The sequence below is a fragment of the Triticum urartu genome, chromosome 2 (genome assembly GCF_003073215.2).
Source record: "Triticum urartu cultivar G1812 chromosome 2, Tu2.1, whole genome shotgun sequence".
Lineage (NCBI taxonomy): Eukaryota > Viridiplantae > Streptophyta > Magnoliopsida > Poales > Poaceae > Triticum > Triticum urartu.
Window position 1 is genome coordinate 24,233,550 of NC_053023.1, and position 17,552 is coordinate 24,251,101.

Sequence of the window (17,552 nt, forward strand, 5' to 3'; positions counted from 1 at the left end):
TTAAAGTAGGGAGCGCTATTGTGATGTATTTTTCCGAGAGGACGTCGAGCGCACGGAGACACCTGATACGGGCAGGTACCCAGTGCCGACTCATCCAGATCTAGGGAGAGAGAGAAATACTGGACTGGTATCACTTTCAGCAGAATTGTGTATATTGTGTCTGGGACCCTCCATGTGGGGATATATTGTGTATATTGTGTATAGAAGCTGGGCATTGGGTGTAAAAATAGAAAGCAAAAACAAGCGTGCCAAGTTAGATATTCAATGGATTTTAAAATGTTCACAGATTGTATAAATAATGTTTATATAATTAAAAATGTGTGTTAACAGATAAAACTATTAATGTAATTTTTAGAACTGTTGATGATTTTAAAAAATTGTTCATGAAATTTAGAAGTGTTCACGCATCCATTTATAAAAAATCATGTATTTTGTAAAATGTTGTATTTTCTTTAGATTACCTCTGGTCAAAATTTTAGTGTGAGCAGTTATAAAACGCATGTACCCTGGGAGGAACAGAAAATGCTTCTACAGAGCATGCAAATGCAGTCATAATACCTCACAATTTATCGTCACAAAGTCAACGAACTGAATGTAAGCAAAAAGCATGAAATTAACAAATAAAAAAATATCTTCTTCATTAGAGAAAACTATGTTCTCAGTAATATATGTATATGTCTAGGAGAAAAAACACCTTTGTGTGAAAATATGCATGAAGTGGGTTTTCTTTTACTTTGAATAAGAGACATTCCTTCCTCTTTTGATTTTACACATATGGCAGCAAAACATACCACATTTTCCTCTAGAAATCATCTATCACACCCCTAATTATATGCCTAAACTTCTGCCGCTTGTATCTCAATCTACATTATTCGGCTTTGCCACCAAGACATGTGCATCATCCATGGGTTGCCTGCTCGCTAGAAGAGCGGTTCGCATATTCCTGAACCATAGCCCCGAAAACCGATGGCCTTCCCATCAGCTTGGATGGAGCATCAAACTCTTTCACTAACCCTGAAACAGTAAAATACATTCAGAATTCAAACAGAAGCGCAATTTCCTTGTTGGGAAACCACTGTGGTAGAAGCTAGAAGTAGGTCATCCGTGTAAAGCCACAGCCTACCTGCATCCAACACCAGAACTCTGTCGCTGTCCATGACGGTCGGGACACGATGAGCAATGCTGATGACGGTGCACTCCCGGAACTCCTCCCGGATGATCCTCTGGATGGCCGCGTCCGTCTGGGAGTCGACAGAAGCGGTCGCCTCATCCATGAACAAGATCTGACTGCGCTTCAGTATGACTCGGCCGAAGCAGAGAAGCTGCCTCTGTCCCACGCTCCAGTTCTCCCCCATGTCGGCAACTACAAAACAACAAGCAACAAGTATTTGTCCGCTGTTATTACCAAAGAATAGGAAATGATTGCCTAGACTGCACTGAAAATCATCAAATTTGTGCATTAACCTATAATAACAACGTCATTTGGTTCCCTGCTGTAAAATACATTACCATTTGATGGACCTGTATCTATGCAAGGATTGAATTTGTGTATTTCAAGATCAGGATCACTATAGGATCATACCACAAACGTAGTGATTCTAGATATTATAAAGCCTGGACTACTATTTTGCATTGTACTATCACTTAGTCGTATGTTCTGCATAGAATCGAGATTCCCGTGTAATTAGCATACCTAGTGCATCAAGCTTCTCAGGTTTTGCAGCTACAGTGTCTTTTAGCTGGCAGCACTCAAGGGCCTGCATAGGAACAATCACATTAAGAACAATAGAACACATGGATTACTCGGCGTATCAAATGGGAAGTTTATGTAGTGAAACACACAGCGGCTATATAACCTGTACTGTACCTGCCATATCTCGGCCTCAGAATACTGCCCAATTGGGTCAATGTTGCTTCTCACGGTTCCTTCGAAGAGCGCAGGCTCTTGAGGAATCACGCCAAAGCGAGACCTCAGATCATGAAGACCCAAAGTGCAAATATCTACTCCATCGATGACAATCTGGCCTTTTGCAGGCTCCACAAGCCGGAACAATGCCTGGACTAAGGTTGACTTGCCACTGCCGGTCCTTCCCACAACTCCTATCTTTTCTCCACTGCGGATGCTTATCGTAATGCCTTTCAAAATCAGAGGTGTGTTTGGTCGATACCTAACCTGAAAAGAATAGTATTTTGTGGCTAACTTTTATCAATCACCTAGAAAATAATAGTGATAAGAAACACTTGCTAAAGGAAGAATCAACAAAGAAAAAAAAAACTGACCTCTAGATCCTTTATGTCAATATCTCCTCGCTGCAGCCAATTTGCCGAGGGGAGACAATCTGACACTGCCCATGCTGCCTCAGAAGGAAGAGCGCTGTACTGATTCACCCTCTCCACCGAGACCATATCGTTTTCTAGCATACAACTTATTGAAATTGCAAAGTACACCAAGGAATTGAGAGAAAGGCCGTAGGAAAGGGACATGCCGACAAATTCTACATCAGAAACAGTAAATATCAATGACGGGATGACCTGATGCATTTGAAGGTCACAAAGAACTAACTATACAGTGCCTGAATAACAAACATTAAGAAAATTTGACCAGTTCCTATGTTCACCAGTCCAAAATCCATTGTTAAGGAAATCGTTAACTGGTAGCCGCTTAGTTGGCTGGCGTGTAGGGGATTAATAGGCTAATTTGCCATTTAATCTATTCGGACGATTTATCAATTTCTCGGCTACTCGGTGACCCTACGAGTAGGGACTAATCGGCAAGTTAACTGCTTAATCAGACGAATTCTTGAACAGGGCCAAAATCTTTGCCACTGCACCAAGCAAGCACTTCTTCACTTCTTATGGTACACAGAACAGCTAGCACTAAACTTGTCTTGTTGGTTCAAGACTTCAAGTACACCAGAAAAGGCTTAGCCCAATCATTAATTAATGTTGTGTCACAATCAACAAGTGTTAGGCTGGTTTCATATCTCAATTGGTAATTGCTACCAACTAGCTAGTCCACAAACATAGCTGTTGCACGAGTTAGTTTATCACAGATATGAATGTGCTACGATTATGTGCGTTAAGAAACTCTTGTGCAGGGTCTGGGGAAGGGAAGCCTTGGTGCAGCTGTAAAGCTGTTGCCTTGTGACCATGAGGTCACGGGTTCAAATTCTGAAAACAGCCTCTTGCAGAAATGAAGGGAAAGGCTGTGTACTATAGATCCAAAGTGGTCGGACCCTTCCCCGGACCCTGCGCAAGCGGGAGCTACGTGCACCGGGCTTCCCCCTCTAATAAACATTTCACATAATCAAACTAGAATAGTTCCTTTGTATAGACAATTAACGAAGTTAGTTTCTATGCTAAATGAGTTGACTTGTTCTTGAGTAACATGAGAGTTGCAGATTTAGTTTGCTCGGTTCACTGCCCATCACTTCTAAGAATCTAGTTTGATGGAATCTCTCCGGTTTGCGAATCCGGCCACCAATTGAAGAATCTAATAATTGTGATTCACTGACTCCAATTCATAAATCGGAGTTCTCTATTCGTGACCCTGGTGATTTGGACATGCCCTCAATGCTTAATAAGAATTGGCACAAGATTCAATTTTCTACAGAATTGATATCAGATTCGAGAAAACAAGTAAATTTAGACCAAGAAAACATATAGAACATGATGATCATAAAGTATACTCTGCCCTATGAAATGCAATTCTATAAATACTCAATTAATGGAGACTTAATAATACCTTTCTTGATGAAATTGCTAGGCAAGCTGATCATGAGAAAAGCAGTTATGGACAACACAAGAGTGCCAATTAGCTCCAGGCGAAATCCAAACCACTCAATAGCTGCGTAGTTATGGAAGGACATACGCAAATTTGAATTAATTCTGTCCAAGTTTGTTTGGTAAAATCCATCCTCCTTCCCAAAGCACCTTATAGTTGGAGCACCCAAAATGGTCTCCGTTAAGTGATCAATAACTGGTGCATTTGTGACTCCTTGGAGACGAGTTAGCCCTCGGGATGTTTCAATATAACGATTCTGAAACATAAAGAAAAGTTAGGAATCAACTTCCTCATTATTCAGTTAGGGGCTGGTAATATGAAGAATGAGTCCTCTAAGATGTATTGTAGTAGCTGAATTATACCCGGTACCAAATGTTCAATAGCAGCAGGGGAAGCACCGCTATGGCTGACGGCCATGCTACTTGGCAGGTGACTGCAATGCTGCTAACCACCGAAATGCACATCGATACACCAATACCCATATAGAATAGAAGGGCAGTGTCTATTTTAGTTTGGTCCGCTGATACCTGCAGAAAGAATACACAAGGGTATACTTCAACAAAAGATTGTATACATGACCAGTAACAAACAAAATCTATGTCTTCACAAGACGTACCCGGCTTAGAATCCTTCCTGAAGGAGTGGTGTCAAAAAATGACATTGGAGCTCGTAGAATGCTGTTAAACATCTTACCGAAAAAGGCCTGCGCTGATTTAAGCCCCAAAAAGGCGATGAAAAGAAGGCTGATAAACTGAAATACAACCGAAGCAGAAACTATTGACGCATAGACACCAAGAAACATGGAAATGTCAAATATGGTGCCTCCTGATGTTTCATATGACAGCCAGTAGTTGCTAGCCATTCTGGATCCCTCTGTCAGCACAGATATGGCTAGAATGAGCAGAACTCCCCACCAACCCCAAGCCTGTGTGATGTATAGCTTGTACACATGCCAACTCACTTGGCCACTCTCCTTTTCCTCTTCCTCAATTAGCTTAGAAGAACCAGCTTCATTGCTCGGAGCAATAGCGGTCGTATTGCTGTTTTCTTTAATGGGTTTGGAGTTAACCGTGGCTGGAGAATTCTCGGTGTTCTGAACAGTGTGGCCTTGCACCCCTGACCCTTCCATGGAACTGTGGTGAGCAGCAACAAGAGCTAGAAAATCTGAACATGAATCTAGCAAATCGCCATAGATCCCTGACTGAATGATCGCCCCATTTTTCATTACCTGCATAATGCAGTTTCATCTCTGTTATCTGTCAATATCATCAGCATGGTATATGAAGTATGGAAAATGTTGACAGGTAAAGAAAATTAAAAATAGATTTGAGAAATACAAATAAAGTTTTTAGGGACCATAGTTATGAACACTAGATTTGTTCTTTCCCTATCCCTGAAACAAAGAAAACATTGCCACTAAATACAAATAAAGTTTTTAGGGACCATAGTCACTTATTTTCTACAGAAAGAATATATGTCTACTCTATTTCCTCCTAAAGCAATACACGCAGTTGAAAAATGGAACCTACGAATACAGTATCCACATTTCGCAAGAAATCCACTTGGTGAGTAACAAGCAAAACAGTCTTATTCTTGAGTAGGCCCTTGAGACATTCCTGCAGAGAAAGGTTACCTGTTAGTCCTACTTAATAGTAATTGGCTAAGATACTAGCAATATTCTAGTCATAGCCCTATACTTTCAGTTTCACACAAACCTTTATTTCTTTTCGCACTGCTGTAGTGATGAGAAAGCTAAATAAATAGCATTAGAAAAAAAAAGATTTGAAAGAACAAAAGAAACTGATATTTGATGACCGGTATCAACAAAATTATAATTCGATGGCCAAATGCAGCATCCTTTTTTGTTCAAGTAATCGAATATGTCGCACGAATGCACTTTTCTCAAGATCTCAATTTCCATATCTGCACATTTTCTAAACCATCTATACTGTGGCAGCTGGTATCATGCTTTATCATTTGAAAATATATTCTCCAGGTGCTTCCCATGAACATTTAAATTGTGTTATTGTTGCATTTATCCCAAATTTAATCAACTATATGAATTCTGAAACAGTACATGAAAAGAAACAGGACGTGCAGCAATAGATTTTTTACCTTAAAGATAGTTGAGCCAGTATGAGCATCAACTGCACTAAATATGTCATCAAGGAGATATATATCACAATCTTGATAAACTGCTCTTGCCAACTGGATGCGCTGCTTCTGGCCACCACTTAGGTTGATCCCTCGCTCCCCTATTTCAGTCTGGTCGCCAAACTCCATCATTTCTAAATCTTTTTGTAAGCAACAAGCATGTATGACTTTCTTGTATGTCTCTGCATTCATCGGCTGTCCAAACAAAATGTTTTCTTGAATGGTTCCATTCCGGATCCAAGCTGTCTGAGTGACACATGCCGTGGTCCCATACACGCTAACCTATGTATATTGAAGACAAAAAATATATAAATAAGACAGATGCTGGCAAACGCAGAAAAGTAATTAAACTGATTTGAAAAGAAGATAGTGATGCTGCTGTGTGTACATGTAATTCGGCTACAATACAAGAAGCAGATAAAGGCTACTCTTGTCGATGGACAAGTTCAAGAAGCAGATGCAGTGCCATTGTAAAAATTCCATGGTTTTTCTCCTGAATACTGAAATCATCATCGGCAAAGTATGACCAAGTAGCAAGAAAAAGACAGGCTGCTTGTGGAGCTAACTATCCGTATGATAATTTTTCCTAGACAAATATCCATGCTCTCCTACTGAACGTCTATTCCAACAGAGCTTATCTGCAAACCAAAACCAAAACTGAAAATACATAGACAGAGTGTGTCCGGAGTGTCTTCTAAGTTGTACTGCAATTCTCAACTGTCCACAACAATTTTCTACAGCCCTCTTGGATTTGTACACTTTACAACAAGGCATAGCATCGTTCTGGCCTTCTGGAGTACTAGCTCTGAAGGAAGGACATATGCATGCCATATTTTACAACAGATTGCGCTGTTCAGAGGATTCCGTATGAGAACATGCGTCTGGCATATGCCTCTGTATTTAACTATTTATACATTAGTCTACGATTTCTATAGGATAGGGAATCATGCCTACGCCCTGCCTGCTTGTTTGATTCTAGGTTATCATACTACTTGTTTGATTCTTCTCGACCACAAATATTGAAATGTATTGAGTAAGGTGGACCAAGAAACAGGCGACGGAGTACAAGAGCAGGCAACAGCTTTCAGGATCCAACTAGCATCCACATTACGGGTCAAGGATGTTTGCATAGGATACATCGGAAATTCATGGGTCAAGTCTTTGGACAGATCGGCTTCTAATCTAAATATCAAATTGGTCGGATACCGCGAGAAGGCGGCACGAACACGCAGGGAAAAAGACATCAGATCCAAGACTAATAAAGCTCCCAGCTGCATCGACGGAACAAACTACCTTTTCCTCAGTTTATTTTTAGAATTCACTCCCGCCAATCATATTAATTGGCGCTGCTTTAGTACAACTTTGATTTTGAAGCAGAAGATTCACGTAGAGATGATTAATTCCATAGGAATTTTGGGGATACCAAAAATGAGATCCTACCTTATGTTTTCCTTTCTTTAAGCGATCTAACACTAGGTGTTAAATCTCTTATGTGTCTTACAACATGGCGAAGTGTTGTAAGGCATATAAACGATATAACACTATGTGTTGTATATTTCAATGCTAAAGGAACACAACAACTACACTGAAAAGTAGAATATCCCTTAGTTTAAACTAAGTTGTTCTCGTTTACTTTGCACTCGTGGTTTTGACTAGTCCAACTACGCGTTTTTTACCCTAATTGATACTCTTGCCCCTAGAAGAAAAATAACTTACTATATCAAGGAGTGTATCTCCCATGATGGAAATGAAATCTCAATTAAATATGTGCTTTAAACTATCATTATATTTGTAGATCACAATGTAGACGCGGGCCATGATACGAACACTCACTCCTATGATCCATAAACATATAAACTCACACCTTACCACTATGAGTAACTTTGAGAGACCGAGTCGGTAAATCTTGAAATTGAGAAATCATCACAGGCTCTATTATGATCTATAAACACAAAAACACACATCCTACCACTATAAATTATCTTCGAGAGACTGAGCCGGTAAATTACTGTAGATCTTTGTGGATTTTTGTAAACTCAGTCAAACTAAAAGATATTTGACTTAGGAAAATACTAGAACTTCAACTATTTTGAAATGAGAGGGAGTAGACAAGAGTACATGCACTCACCTTGCCGGAGACCTTATGCATCTCTCCCATGATGCAGGACAGCAACGACGACTTGCCGGAGCCAACCGCTCCGACCACCGCCGCGAGTTCCCCCTTCCTCACCTCCACCTCGATCCCTTTCAGCACCGGCTCCTCCCCTCCGACATCCTTCTCCTCGCCATCGCCGCCCTGGACGTCCCATTCGAACACTCCACATTGCACCTTCACGGCCACCTCATCCCCGGCGGGGCCACTGCCAAGACGCTCCACCGCCATGGTGTCGATCTCGGCATCCGCCAAGAACTTGTCCAGCCTGCCGAGCGACACGAACGCCTGCATGGACATCACGATCGTCTGCGGGAAGTTGCTCATGGGTCCCTCGAGCATGCGGAAGAAGGCGGTGGCCGTGAACACCTTGCCGGCGTCGAGCTCCCCTCCGGCGGCGAGGTACGTCCCGAACACGAGAACTGTCATGGCAATGGGCCCGCTGGAATAGACCACGTTGGTAGCGCACACGAAGAGTATCACCTTCTTCAGCCACCCCACCTCGGCCCGCCGGAGCTCCCGCACCTTGCCGCCGAAGGTCTCCTCCCACGCCTGCAGCTTGATCACGCGCATGTTGCCGAGCATCTCCGTCAGGGCCTTGACGCGGCTGTCGCGGGCGCCGAAGAACTTGAACTGGTAGCCGAGGTTGAGCTTGTTGGCGAACGCGGTGACCACGATGACGCCGAAGATCACGGCGAGCGTCATGAGCACGGCGGGGCCGAGGTACGCGTACAGGAGGAACAGGGCTACTGCAATCTGCAGCGGCATCAGCCACAGGCCGTGCAGGCCGTGCATGGCGCCGGACACCATCGACGCGTCCACCTGCATGTAGTTCACGATGGCGCCCGCGCCGTGCGCGCGCGCCGCGCCGGTGGACAGCCGCAGCGACTTGCGGTACAGCGCCGTGAGCAGCGCGCCGCGGATGCGCATGCCCAGGAGCTGGCCCTGGAAGTTGTAGTGGTGCGACGCCAGCGTCTGGACCGCCTTGCCGGCGATCAGGATGGCGACCAGCCGGAGGCCCTCCCATGGCGTGCCGCCCCGGTGGATGAACTCGACGAACCGGTCGATGAGCGACGGGCCGACGTACATGGCCGCCAGCTGCACGAGCCCCAGCGCCGCGATGAGCAGGAACTGCGGCCAGAAGGACAGCCACAGCGCGACGCCCACCGGGCTCCGCCACCCTCGCGCTGCCGCCGGCCAGTTGGACGCGAGAAGAGCGTACGCAGACTCGGCGCGGTGGTCCGGCGACACCGGCGGGACGTCGGTGTCGGCGAGGGACTCGTTGGCGTGCCCCTTGGAGACCAGCGGGTTGATCCAGCTGAAGGTCGCGCGCGAGAGGAACGACGCGGTCACGTACGGCGTCGCCGCCACCGCCGCGCTGGGGTTCTGGTCCTGTTCGGCGGCCTCTTCATCACGCGCTGTGCAGGTGGTGATGGCCACGTACGCGAGAGGAAGCGACACGAGCAGGCCGGCGAAGGCGAGGACGTCGTCGGGGAGGAGCGGCGAGCCGTCGGCGCAGCGGAGGGCCGCGGAGACGGAGAATAGCACGGCGCCGAGGGCGGTGGCGACCCAAAACACGCGGAGGTGCCAAGGGTGAGCGGAGGCTCGTTTCGCCGAGGCGAGCACGGTCCACGCGGCCGCGGCGTGCGCAGCGCAGTGGGCGGCGAGGAAGGTGCACCCCGCGACACGCCACGGCGTAGTGCCTGCTGCCGGCAGGAGGAAGATCGCGAGTGCGAGGAGGACGACAGATGCCGCGGAGGTGACCGCGGAGGCACCGAGGGCAACGGCGTGCCGGCCGGTGGCCCGGACCGGCACGTCCGGCGTCGGTGAGGGCAGCAGCGGATCCTTTTCAGGGGACGCGCCGTTGGCGCCACGGCGGCAGAGGGCGGCGAGGACGAGCGATGCGGCGAGGAAGAGGAGGTCGATGGCGCCGAGAAGCGCGCGCTGCGGGCACGGCGAGAGGAGGAGGAAGGCGAGGGTTCCGGCGAAGGAGCTGGATGACGACGGTGGCGGCGAGCACCCGATGGTGGGCAGCCACCACGGGAGCCCGCCTTCTCCTCCCATCTCGCAGGTTTCAGAGGTGTTCGACCGGAGGAACGAGTGAACCAGGAGAAGTAGTTCTCAAAAAATCTAGGAGAAGTAGTTTTTTTTTTTTGAGCAACATCTAGGAGAAGTAGTTTTTTTTTTTTTTTGAGAGAGAGAGAATCTAGGAGAAGTAGTTGGGTGGGAGAAATCGGAGAAGGTGGCGCATGCCCAGGAGATGGCCCAGAACAGTCAAACGCGACTGGAACTGGATCATTTTTTTTTTCCTTCTTTTCCGTGGGCCGGGCTGTGCATCATCTTCTATATCTAAATAGCCCATTAACATATTTCTCTCACATGCAAGCATGTCACATCATCAAGCAACATGCATGGCAAAAGGCCTACCACAACATGCATTCATGCACATGAAAATATCCACTCAACATGCAAACATATCTTACATTCTTAAAAAGTTGATCCCCACTAGTAGCAATTCTCTCTACATGCACACCATCCACATCTGCGTTCAGTTTTACAAAAATCTGCCACATCAGCAGTGGTCAACAACCAAGCTGACATGCTCTGATTCTTTTTTTTTCCTGAGCGCAGTCTATTCCTATTCTCTCTGCACTCGGTTTTCTTTTAAATAGCAAGCACTGCAGCCCATTACTCCATCAACATGCAGCCCATTATTATTCACGATGGACAATACAGGAAACTGATGAATGCGTCCAAATTTTTGTGTGGTCGTCTTCCCTTCCTATTCCGGTGTCACAGCATGCACAATCTCTTTCCCTTCCTATTCCACCTCCTCACTTCTCACAAAGAAATAATGCCTCTCCTTGCCCAGCATGCACAAGTGATCACGTCGCAGGCGAACCGAGTTTTTTCCCCACGATTGCCCACTATCAATGCAATCATCTTAGTACCAACCATTACCGGTGTTTAGTGGAGTCTTTGTCTTTTCCCATTCACTGCAAGCAAGCCTTCTCCTCTTCCCATCATATATCTCCTTGAGATGCAACATTGGATCCACCTGGTCGAGCCAAGCGCCGGCTTGCCTCCGTCATCATGGGAAGCTCCAGGGAACCGAGGCAGGATTATGGTACCCCCTTCCCTCCTACCTGACGACCGGGGCTTGCTCTCTTGCACAGTTGCAGACCGACGTCAAACTCAAGGTCATATCTATTCTTCCCGGTCGCAGCCAAGTGTACCACCACAGTTTATCTGGTTATATTATAGGCCCTCGCACATTTTCCTTTTTGTGTTCCGCAGATCCTGCTACCTTCTTGCCGACGTCCGGCCAGCGTCGGCCACAGCCCACAGGCACGCGCATACTCAGTCCAAGAAGCAGTCGCGGCTTAGCAAAGGGAGCCCGTGGCATGGGCTGGAGAGCAGGTCTAAGCGCATGAGGAGGACGCCACGGTGCTACGGGAGCGGCCCGCCATGGAGGCCGGCGGTGCCGGGGACCAAGGAGCCGATCGAGCGAAGACAACCGCAGCGTGTAGGTGTAGATGAAACTCGAGACCGGTGGACCTTCCCCGCCATGGCAGCACTCTCTGCTTCGGAAGCCAAAAAGGGAGCAGCAGTGGCAGGCGCTCCCCGGCTCTTGCGCGCGGCGCGCACCGAAAGAAGTCAGCGGCGCCAAACACGCGCGCCAGGATCTCCGGATGTCAAGCACGACGTCCTCCGGCAGCCTCACCAGCGAGAAGGCTTCCGGGTCCCTCATCTCATCTCCCCCGCAAGGCCGCAACGCGACGTCCGCCGTGCTCCGGCAGACCGGCAGCCTCACGATGAGAGCGCCGCGCATGCGTGTGCATGCCGCTGCTGTTACTTGCATGCACACCTCTCTACATGCAGGCAAGCATTATCATTTATTTGCTACAGTATTTACCCTATCTACGTAGCCAATGGATCCTAGCTAAAGAGGCGCATATCAGACCAGAGTGTGCTTGCTATACATAGGAACAATATGTGAAAATCTTGCTCCTCTAACGAGGACATGTTTGAATTTCCTTTGTCAGCATTTCTCCATGGTCGATCGCTTTATTTCCATTTGTTAATACTTTTTTTTTTGTGTGAACCATTTGTTAATACTTTTTTTGTGTGAACCATTTGTTAATACTTAACTTCATTTGTACTATTTTTGGCTATTACTAAAATTGAAAAGTATTATCACATGGGTTTTTGTTGAATTTAATTTTTTTACTTTGGCGTGCCATAAATTTCCCGCAGCAACACGCGGGGTATCATCTAGTATTAGATATTTTACAATACATTAATCAAACACAATAAAGCATATGGATTTGCAATTTTAGTTTTCATAGTATCACTATTCACGTTCCATAGAAATCACATATCATCGAAATGTATTGCAAATATTCCCGCAACAACATGTTGGATATCATCTAGTTTTACTGAACACTGCGTACGAGCGAATCATCGTCACCTCCGAGGCCAACTCGCTCATCTTCTCTCTCCTTTTTTTTTGCGGGGGAACTCGCTCATCTTCTCTAGCGACCAGTAGCTCCTCTACAAGATATTGTCGAGTAAATACATCGTACAGGTACAGTACCACCATGGCATTGAACCTTGATTCTCATCGAACCATGCCTAGACGCACTTTTTGTTTGCATGTACTATTCTTACACTGCTGCCCACGGTCTTCATCGGCAGCCATGAATCATTCATGATCAGTGCTGGTCGGAGGATTACTTCGGCCATCCAGCAGCCCAACCGCGAGGCGAGGAAGCCATGTTCCTATGGCAAGCCAGTGTCGACCTCACCGGCAGTGGCCGGCAGTGGCGGAGCTTGAAAGAAAAAACTGGGCGGACCAGACTAAGAATAGCACAATTATTTTTAAATTCTGAATGTGAATCCTATGTTGCAACCTGTAAGATGCAGAGAACAATTGACTAGAAAAATCAGGCTCTCTAATGAAGCAATTGTAAGCAAATCTATTCTTCTCTGAGTGTGAGTGACCTTGCCCGTGGCTACCAATGCTGCAATTTATACAAGACGTAAGGGACAAGTGAGTGGAAAAATATCTAGCTATTAATTATCAACTGGCAAACTCTGGAATTTACCCAAGGAAGGTGAAGCGTTTCGTGAGGCGGGAGGAGTCGACGACAAGTAATGGCTGGCAGCAGCTTCATCACCTCATCCTGTTTTTTTTTTTTTTTTTGCGGGATAAACTTCCGATCTACACGCACGTATGCAAGGGGTTGAAAAAGTACTCGCCGGTGGCAGCTCATCATTTGCTAATGTTTGCTTTGCCCTCTGCATGCACACATAGTATGTGTCTCCCTGTTGCACGCAAGTTAATGGTGTGAAGCATGCAGGTTTGATCTATGCCCATCGTTAGAAACCCGATGTTTGATTATTACTCTGAGTATGCGTTGGATCTTCTTTTCAAAAAGAAATTATACTGATTTTTCTCTGAAGCAAAGCATATTCATACGACTGCTGAGCTAATAATTGAAAGCACCTAGCTAGGTACATATTGTTGGCTCACATCAACCCGAGATCGAAACCTTTTGTGAATTGGTCCTTGCTGTAGTTTTTTCCTGCTCGTACAATTTAGGTCGGGTCTGGTGAGGTGATAATCTTTGCCAGACAACATCGTCCGGATGTGGCCATGGAGGAGCACGTCTACGACACGATGAGTTAGAATCAGAATCGAATCAAAAGCGAAGATAGTGGCTTGGATCAAAAAAATCTCTCCTGTTTACAACACTAACTGCTCGCTCTTTCCTATTATATTATATTATACTTATATTAGTGGGAGGATGGAGGAAGGAGGATCATTATGCAAAGAAATTAATCTTTGTTCAAAGTTCCAATTAGGCGTTCTCAATCCTGTCGAATATGAATCTTACCCAGCCAATTATGATTTATGGTAATTGACGTTGGCTCCATAGCGAAGCACCAATGAACCATGTAGTGGTTGTAGAAATATATGAGCCATTGAGCTTCCTTTCCAAAGGGCCAGTGCCTCAAGAAGGGTCTAATAGGGTGGACGATTGATTTCGGCTTCAGTTTTATTCGCATTGAGCGAAGGAGCAACGGAGGAGAAGACATGCCAAGGAGAGAATATTCGAGCCTCCTTTGAGAAAGTCATCTGGAAATACTAGAAGATATGGACATATGTGCGTTTGGGAGGGATGGGTTACGACATGCTTATTGAGCTATGACTGTGTGATTCTCTCGTTGCAACATATACGTGTACGGCCAGATGCCATTCTTGCTTTGGTTCAAACAGTGCATTTCAGGCAGCAGTACACATGCATGGTAGTCTCAATCAGGGACTGACAAAATGGTGATGACAGATTGACATTGTGCTGCTAGCTAGTACACCGAGATACCGGTGACGAGCAAGAAGCAAACTCAACGAGCGTCGTGCCGTTGAATCCGGCGGTTCACGAGCTCGTCCATCAGCCGCCCGACGTCGCCGTACGATGATCCACCATTCTCCACCGCGTCCCTCGCTCTTGCGCTGAGGTCTCTGGCCTTTTTCTGTATTGCGTCGCCCTGAGCACCCATCACTCTCCTAACCGACTCGGCAATCACCGAGCCGGCGATCACCGCATGAGCCTCTGTGAGCGACGCGTAGTCCTTAGCACCGACGCTGACCCCCGCCCCGAGCAACTCCACGACGAGCTTCTCATTGTGGAACTGGTCGGCGTGCCGCGGCCACGTCACCATCGGCACGCCGGCGCTCAGGGCCTCGAGCGTCGAGTTCCACCCGCAGTGGGTCACGAAGCAGCCCACGGCTGGGTGGTTCAGGATGAGCACCTGCGGCGCCCACCCACGGATGATGTACCCACGCGAAGCCGTCGCGAGGCCTTCCGCCATCCAATCATTTGAAGATGTTGTGGCGCCGGTGGCAGAGATGACCCACACGAAGTTGCTGCCCGAGAGATCGAGGCCGCGGGCCAGCTCCTGCAGGCAGAGTTAAAAATTTCAACGAAATTTCGATGTAATTTCCGAAATTTCGCATATTTTAGTGGGGTCCAAAATATTTTTAGCCCCGAAATTTCAAGACAGATCCAAACTAATTCCAAAATAAATTTAAATTATGTTAGAATTCCTTCAAATTAAGCGAAATTTTAAATATCAAAATCCGAAATGATTTTTGAAATATGCGAAATTTCCGAAATTATTTTGTTTTCGAAATTGAAAACCTTGCCTGCAGCTGCTCCGGCGAGAAGGTGGCCAGCGTACCAAACGCGACGTACACCACCGAGCCAGCCGGCTTGCCGTCGAGCCACTGCAGGCAGCCGTCCGCCTCCGGCGAGAGCGCATCGGTGCCCCTCGACGCCACGCCCATGCTGCCGCTGGCGAGCGAGACCGGCCCCACGAGCCACGCTCGGCGTCCAAGCGTCGTGCGGTAGTGCTTGACGTAGTCCGGCTCCAGCTCGCAGAAACTGTTGAACAACTCGCCGTAACTCCTCTGCTCCGTGGCGTCGACACCTCGGAAGAAGGCCCACTCTTCTGGCCGCTTCATCATCTGGCTCCGCCTCATCTCCACGCGGTGCGGCAGTCCCGGCAGCGCCACCATCACGGCCTCCGGATCACTCTCACCGTCGGTGGAGGAAGACGATGGAGACTGCAAGTTGTCCAAGTCCGACGGGTTGCAGTTACGCAGCATGCTGTGGAAGCACGAGCAGGCGAACATGCTGCTGCCGGTGAAGCCGAGCCGTGGGACGCCGTGCTCTGCGGCGACGTCCACGGACCAGTGGAAGAGGCTGTCGGACACCACCGCGTCCAGGTCGGCGCGGTGATCGGCCAGGGACCGCTCCAAGGGCTCCCGGAGGAGCCGCACCGCCTGATTGAACATGTCGCGCTCGTCCTGGGACGCGAGGCCCGTGCCGCTCTCGGCGCCCGGCGGAAGCCCGACGTCCGGGAAAGGAACGACGGAGATATCGATCGACGGTGAAGTAGGGTTGTCTTTGTTGGCGCGATCGACCACGGAGCGGATGATGGAGGCTTGGAACGGCGTGGTGAGGATGGTGCACCGGACGCCACGACCCGCGAACAGCGCCGCCATGTCGGCCATCGGAATGAGGTGGCCGGGGATGAGGAACGGGAAGAAGAGTATGTGCAACGGCGGCTCGCCGTCCTTGACAGGCGCCATGGCTGCGCCGGCCGGTTCTTCTTTGGTGGTTTGCATGCTTATGATGGCGTACTCCTCTCCCGCCCGTTTCTCTTTAATTTATAGGCTGTGGGCGCTAGAGTGGTGATTACTACGGACAACAACTCACATCACATCGATCGGATGCCGTGAATGGCAATCAACTCAAAAGGACATTTGAATTTTTTTGTGATCTCGCCCTATCAAGTGGTGTCACTTATAATAACCTGATCTGGTTGTGTTGCTCTATCAAATGTTGTCACTTATATTCCTCTAGCATTTTTTTCCTCCCCGCATGTTTCACCCGTTGTGATCTCGCCCTATCAAGTGGTGTCACTTATAATAACCTGATCTGGTTGTGTTGCTCTATCAAATGTTGTCACTTATATTCCTCTAGCATTTTTTTCCTCCCCGCATGTTTCACCCGTTGTGATCTCGCCCTATCAAGTGGTGTCACTTATAATAACCTGATCTGGTTGTGTTGCTCTATCAAATGTTGTCACTTATATTCCTCTAGCATTTTTTTCCTCCCCGCATGTTTCACCCGTTGTGATCTCGCCCTATCAAGTGGTGTCACTTATAATAACCTGATCTGGTTGTGTTGCTCTATCAAATGTTGTCACTTATATTACTCTAGCATTTTTTTCCTCCCCGCATGTTTCACCCGTTGTGATCTCGCCCTATCAACTGGTGTCACTTAACTCTAGCAATTGGTCTTTCTACACGTTTCACCAGTAGGTCCTGCTCGTTACTATTTCTAGTCAAAAAAAGTCCATGTATGAGTAGTCAATTTGGTCGGCCTCTTTAGAAAATAACCACAGTTCAGTTAGGTCCACTAGGTTTTCCACTTATTTCAAAAAACTGATTTCACTCATTTGAAACATTGAAATTTAAACATGTTTGAATGTATTCAAGATTGATCTTGTTCGAAAGGTCTTGGCGCCAAGAGGTCAAAGAAAATTAAACTGCATGGATTTTTGTAGGGATAGATCACATGCGTGCATACTATTATTATTATATGGTAGTCTCTCTTGCCTTCTGACAAAAAGTAGTGGCGCAAGACAAGCCGGGTTGACAGAATGGGAGATACAAATGAAAGCAACTGAATACATAAAAAACATGCACGCATATCAAAACCTTTGTGTGGTGGATGCTTCACCGGCAGCTAGTGCTTCCGGTAAGAAGAGCTTTGCTAACTGGAACATCTCTCCACTCCTCTCCCACCCTCGCGCCCTTTGATTTTTCCCTGCGTGGGCCGGGCTGTACATCTGCTGCTGGGAGACTACGTAGCCCACATAACCGAAATT

The 17,552-nt window shown here is 47.2% G+C and overlaps 2 protein-coding genes across 3 annotated transcripts; both read right to left on the reverse strand.

Moving 5' to 3' along the window:
* Positions 1-619: 619 nt before the first annotated feature.
* LOC125535296 (ABC transporter C family member 4-like) lies at positions 620-10,245 on the reverse strand. 2 transcript variants are annotated; one of them, XM_048698350.1, is made up of 11 exons: positions 8,067-10,243; positions 5,900-6,220; positions 5,314-5,400; positions 4,401-5,012; positions 4,147-4,311; positions 3,746-4,040; positions 2,281-2,495; positions 1,868-2,173; positions 1,694-1,757; positions 1,124-1,363; positions 620-1,014 (listed from the first exon to the last, which is right to left on the reverse strand). In XM_048698350.1, exons 1-11 carry the CDS (start codon positions 10,152-10,154, stop codon positions 899-901), a joined length of 4,509 nt encoding a protein of 1,502 aa, XP_048554307.1. In that variant the 5' UTR covers positions 10,155-10,243; the 3' UTR covers positions 620-898. The 2 variants fall into 2 exon arrangements, with proteins under 2 accessions (XP_048554307.1, XP_048554308.1); XM_048698351.1 differs by lacking the exon at positions 5,314-5,400 and having other exon boundaries at positions 8,067-10,245.
* A 4,092-nt stretch (positions 10,246-14,337) lies between these two features.
* LOC125540781 (anthocyanin 3'-O-beta-glucosyltransferase-like) lies at positions 14,338-16,291 on the reverse strand. Its single transcript, XM_048704341.1, has 2 exons — positions 15,301-16,291; positions 14,338-15,053 (listed from the first exon to the last, which is right to left on the reverse strand). The coding sequence occupies exons 1-2, from the start codon at positions 16,282-16,284 to the stop codon at positions 14,499-14,501; spliced, it is 1,539 nt and encodes a 512-aa protein (XP_048560298.1). The 5' UTR covers positions 16,285-16,291; the 3' UTR covers positions 14,338-14,498.
* Between the last annotated feature and the right edge of the window lie 1,261 nt (positions 16,292-17,552).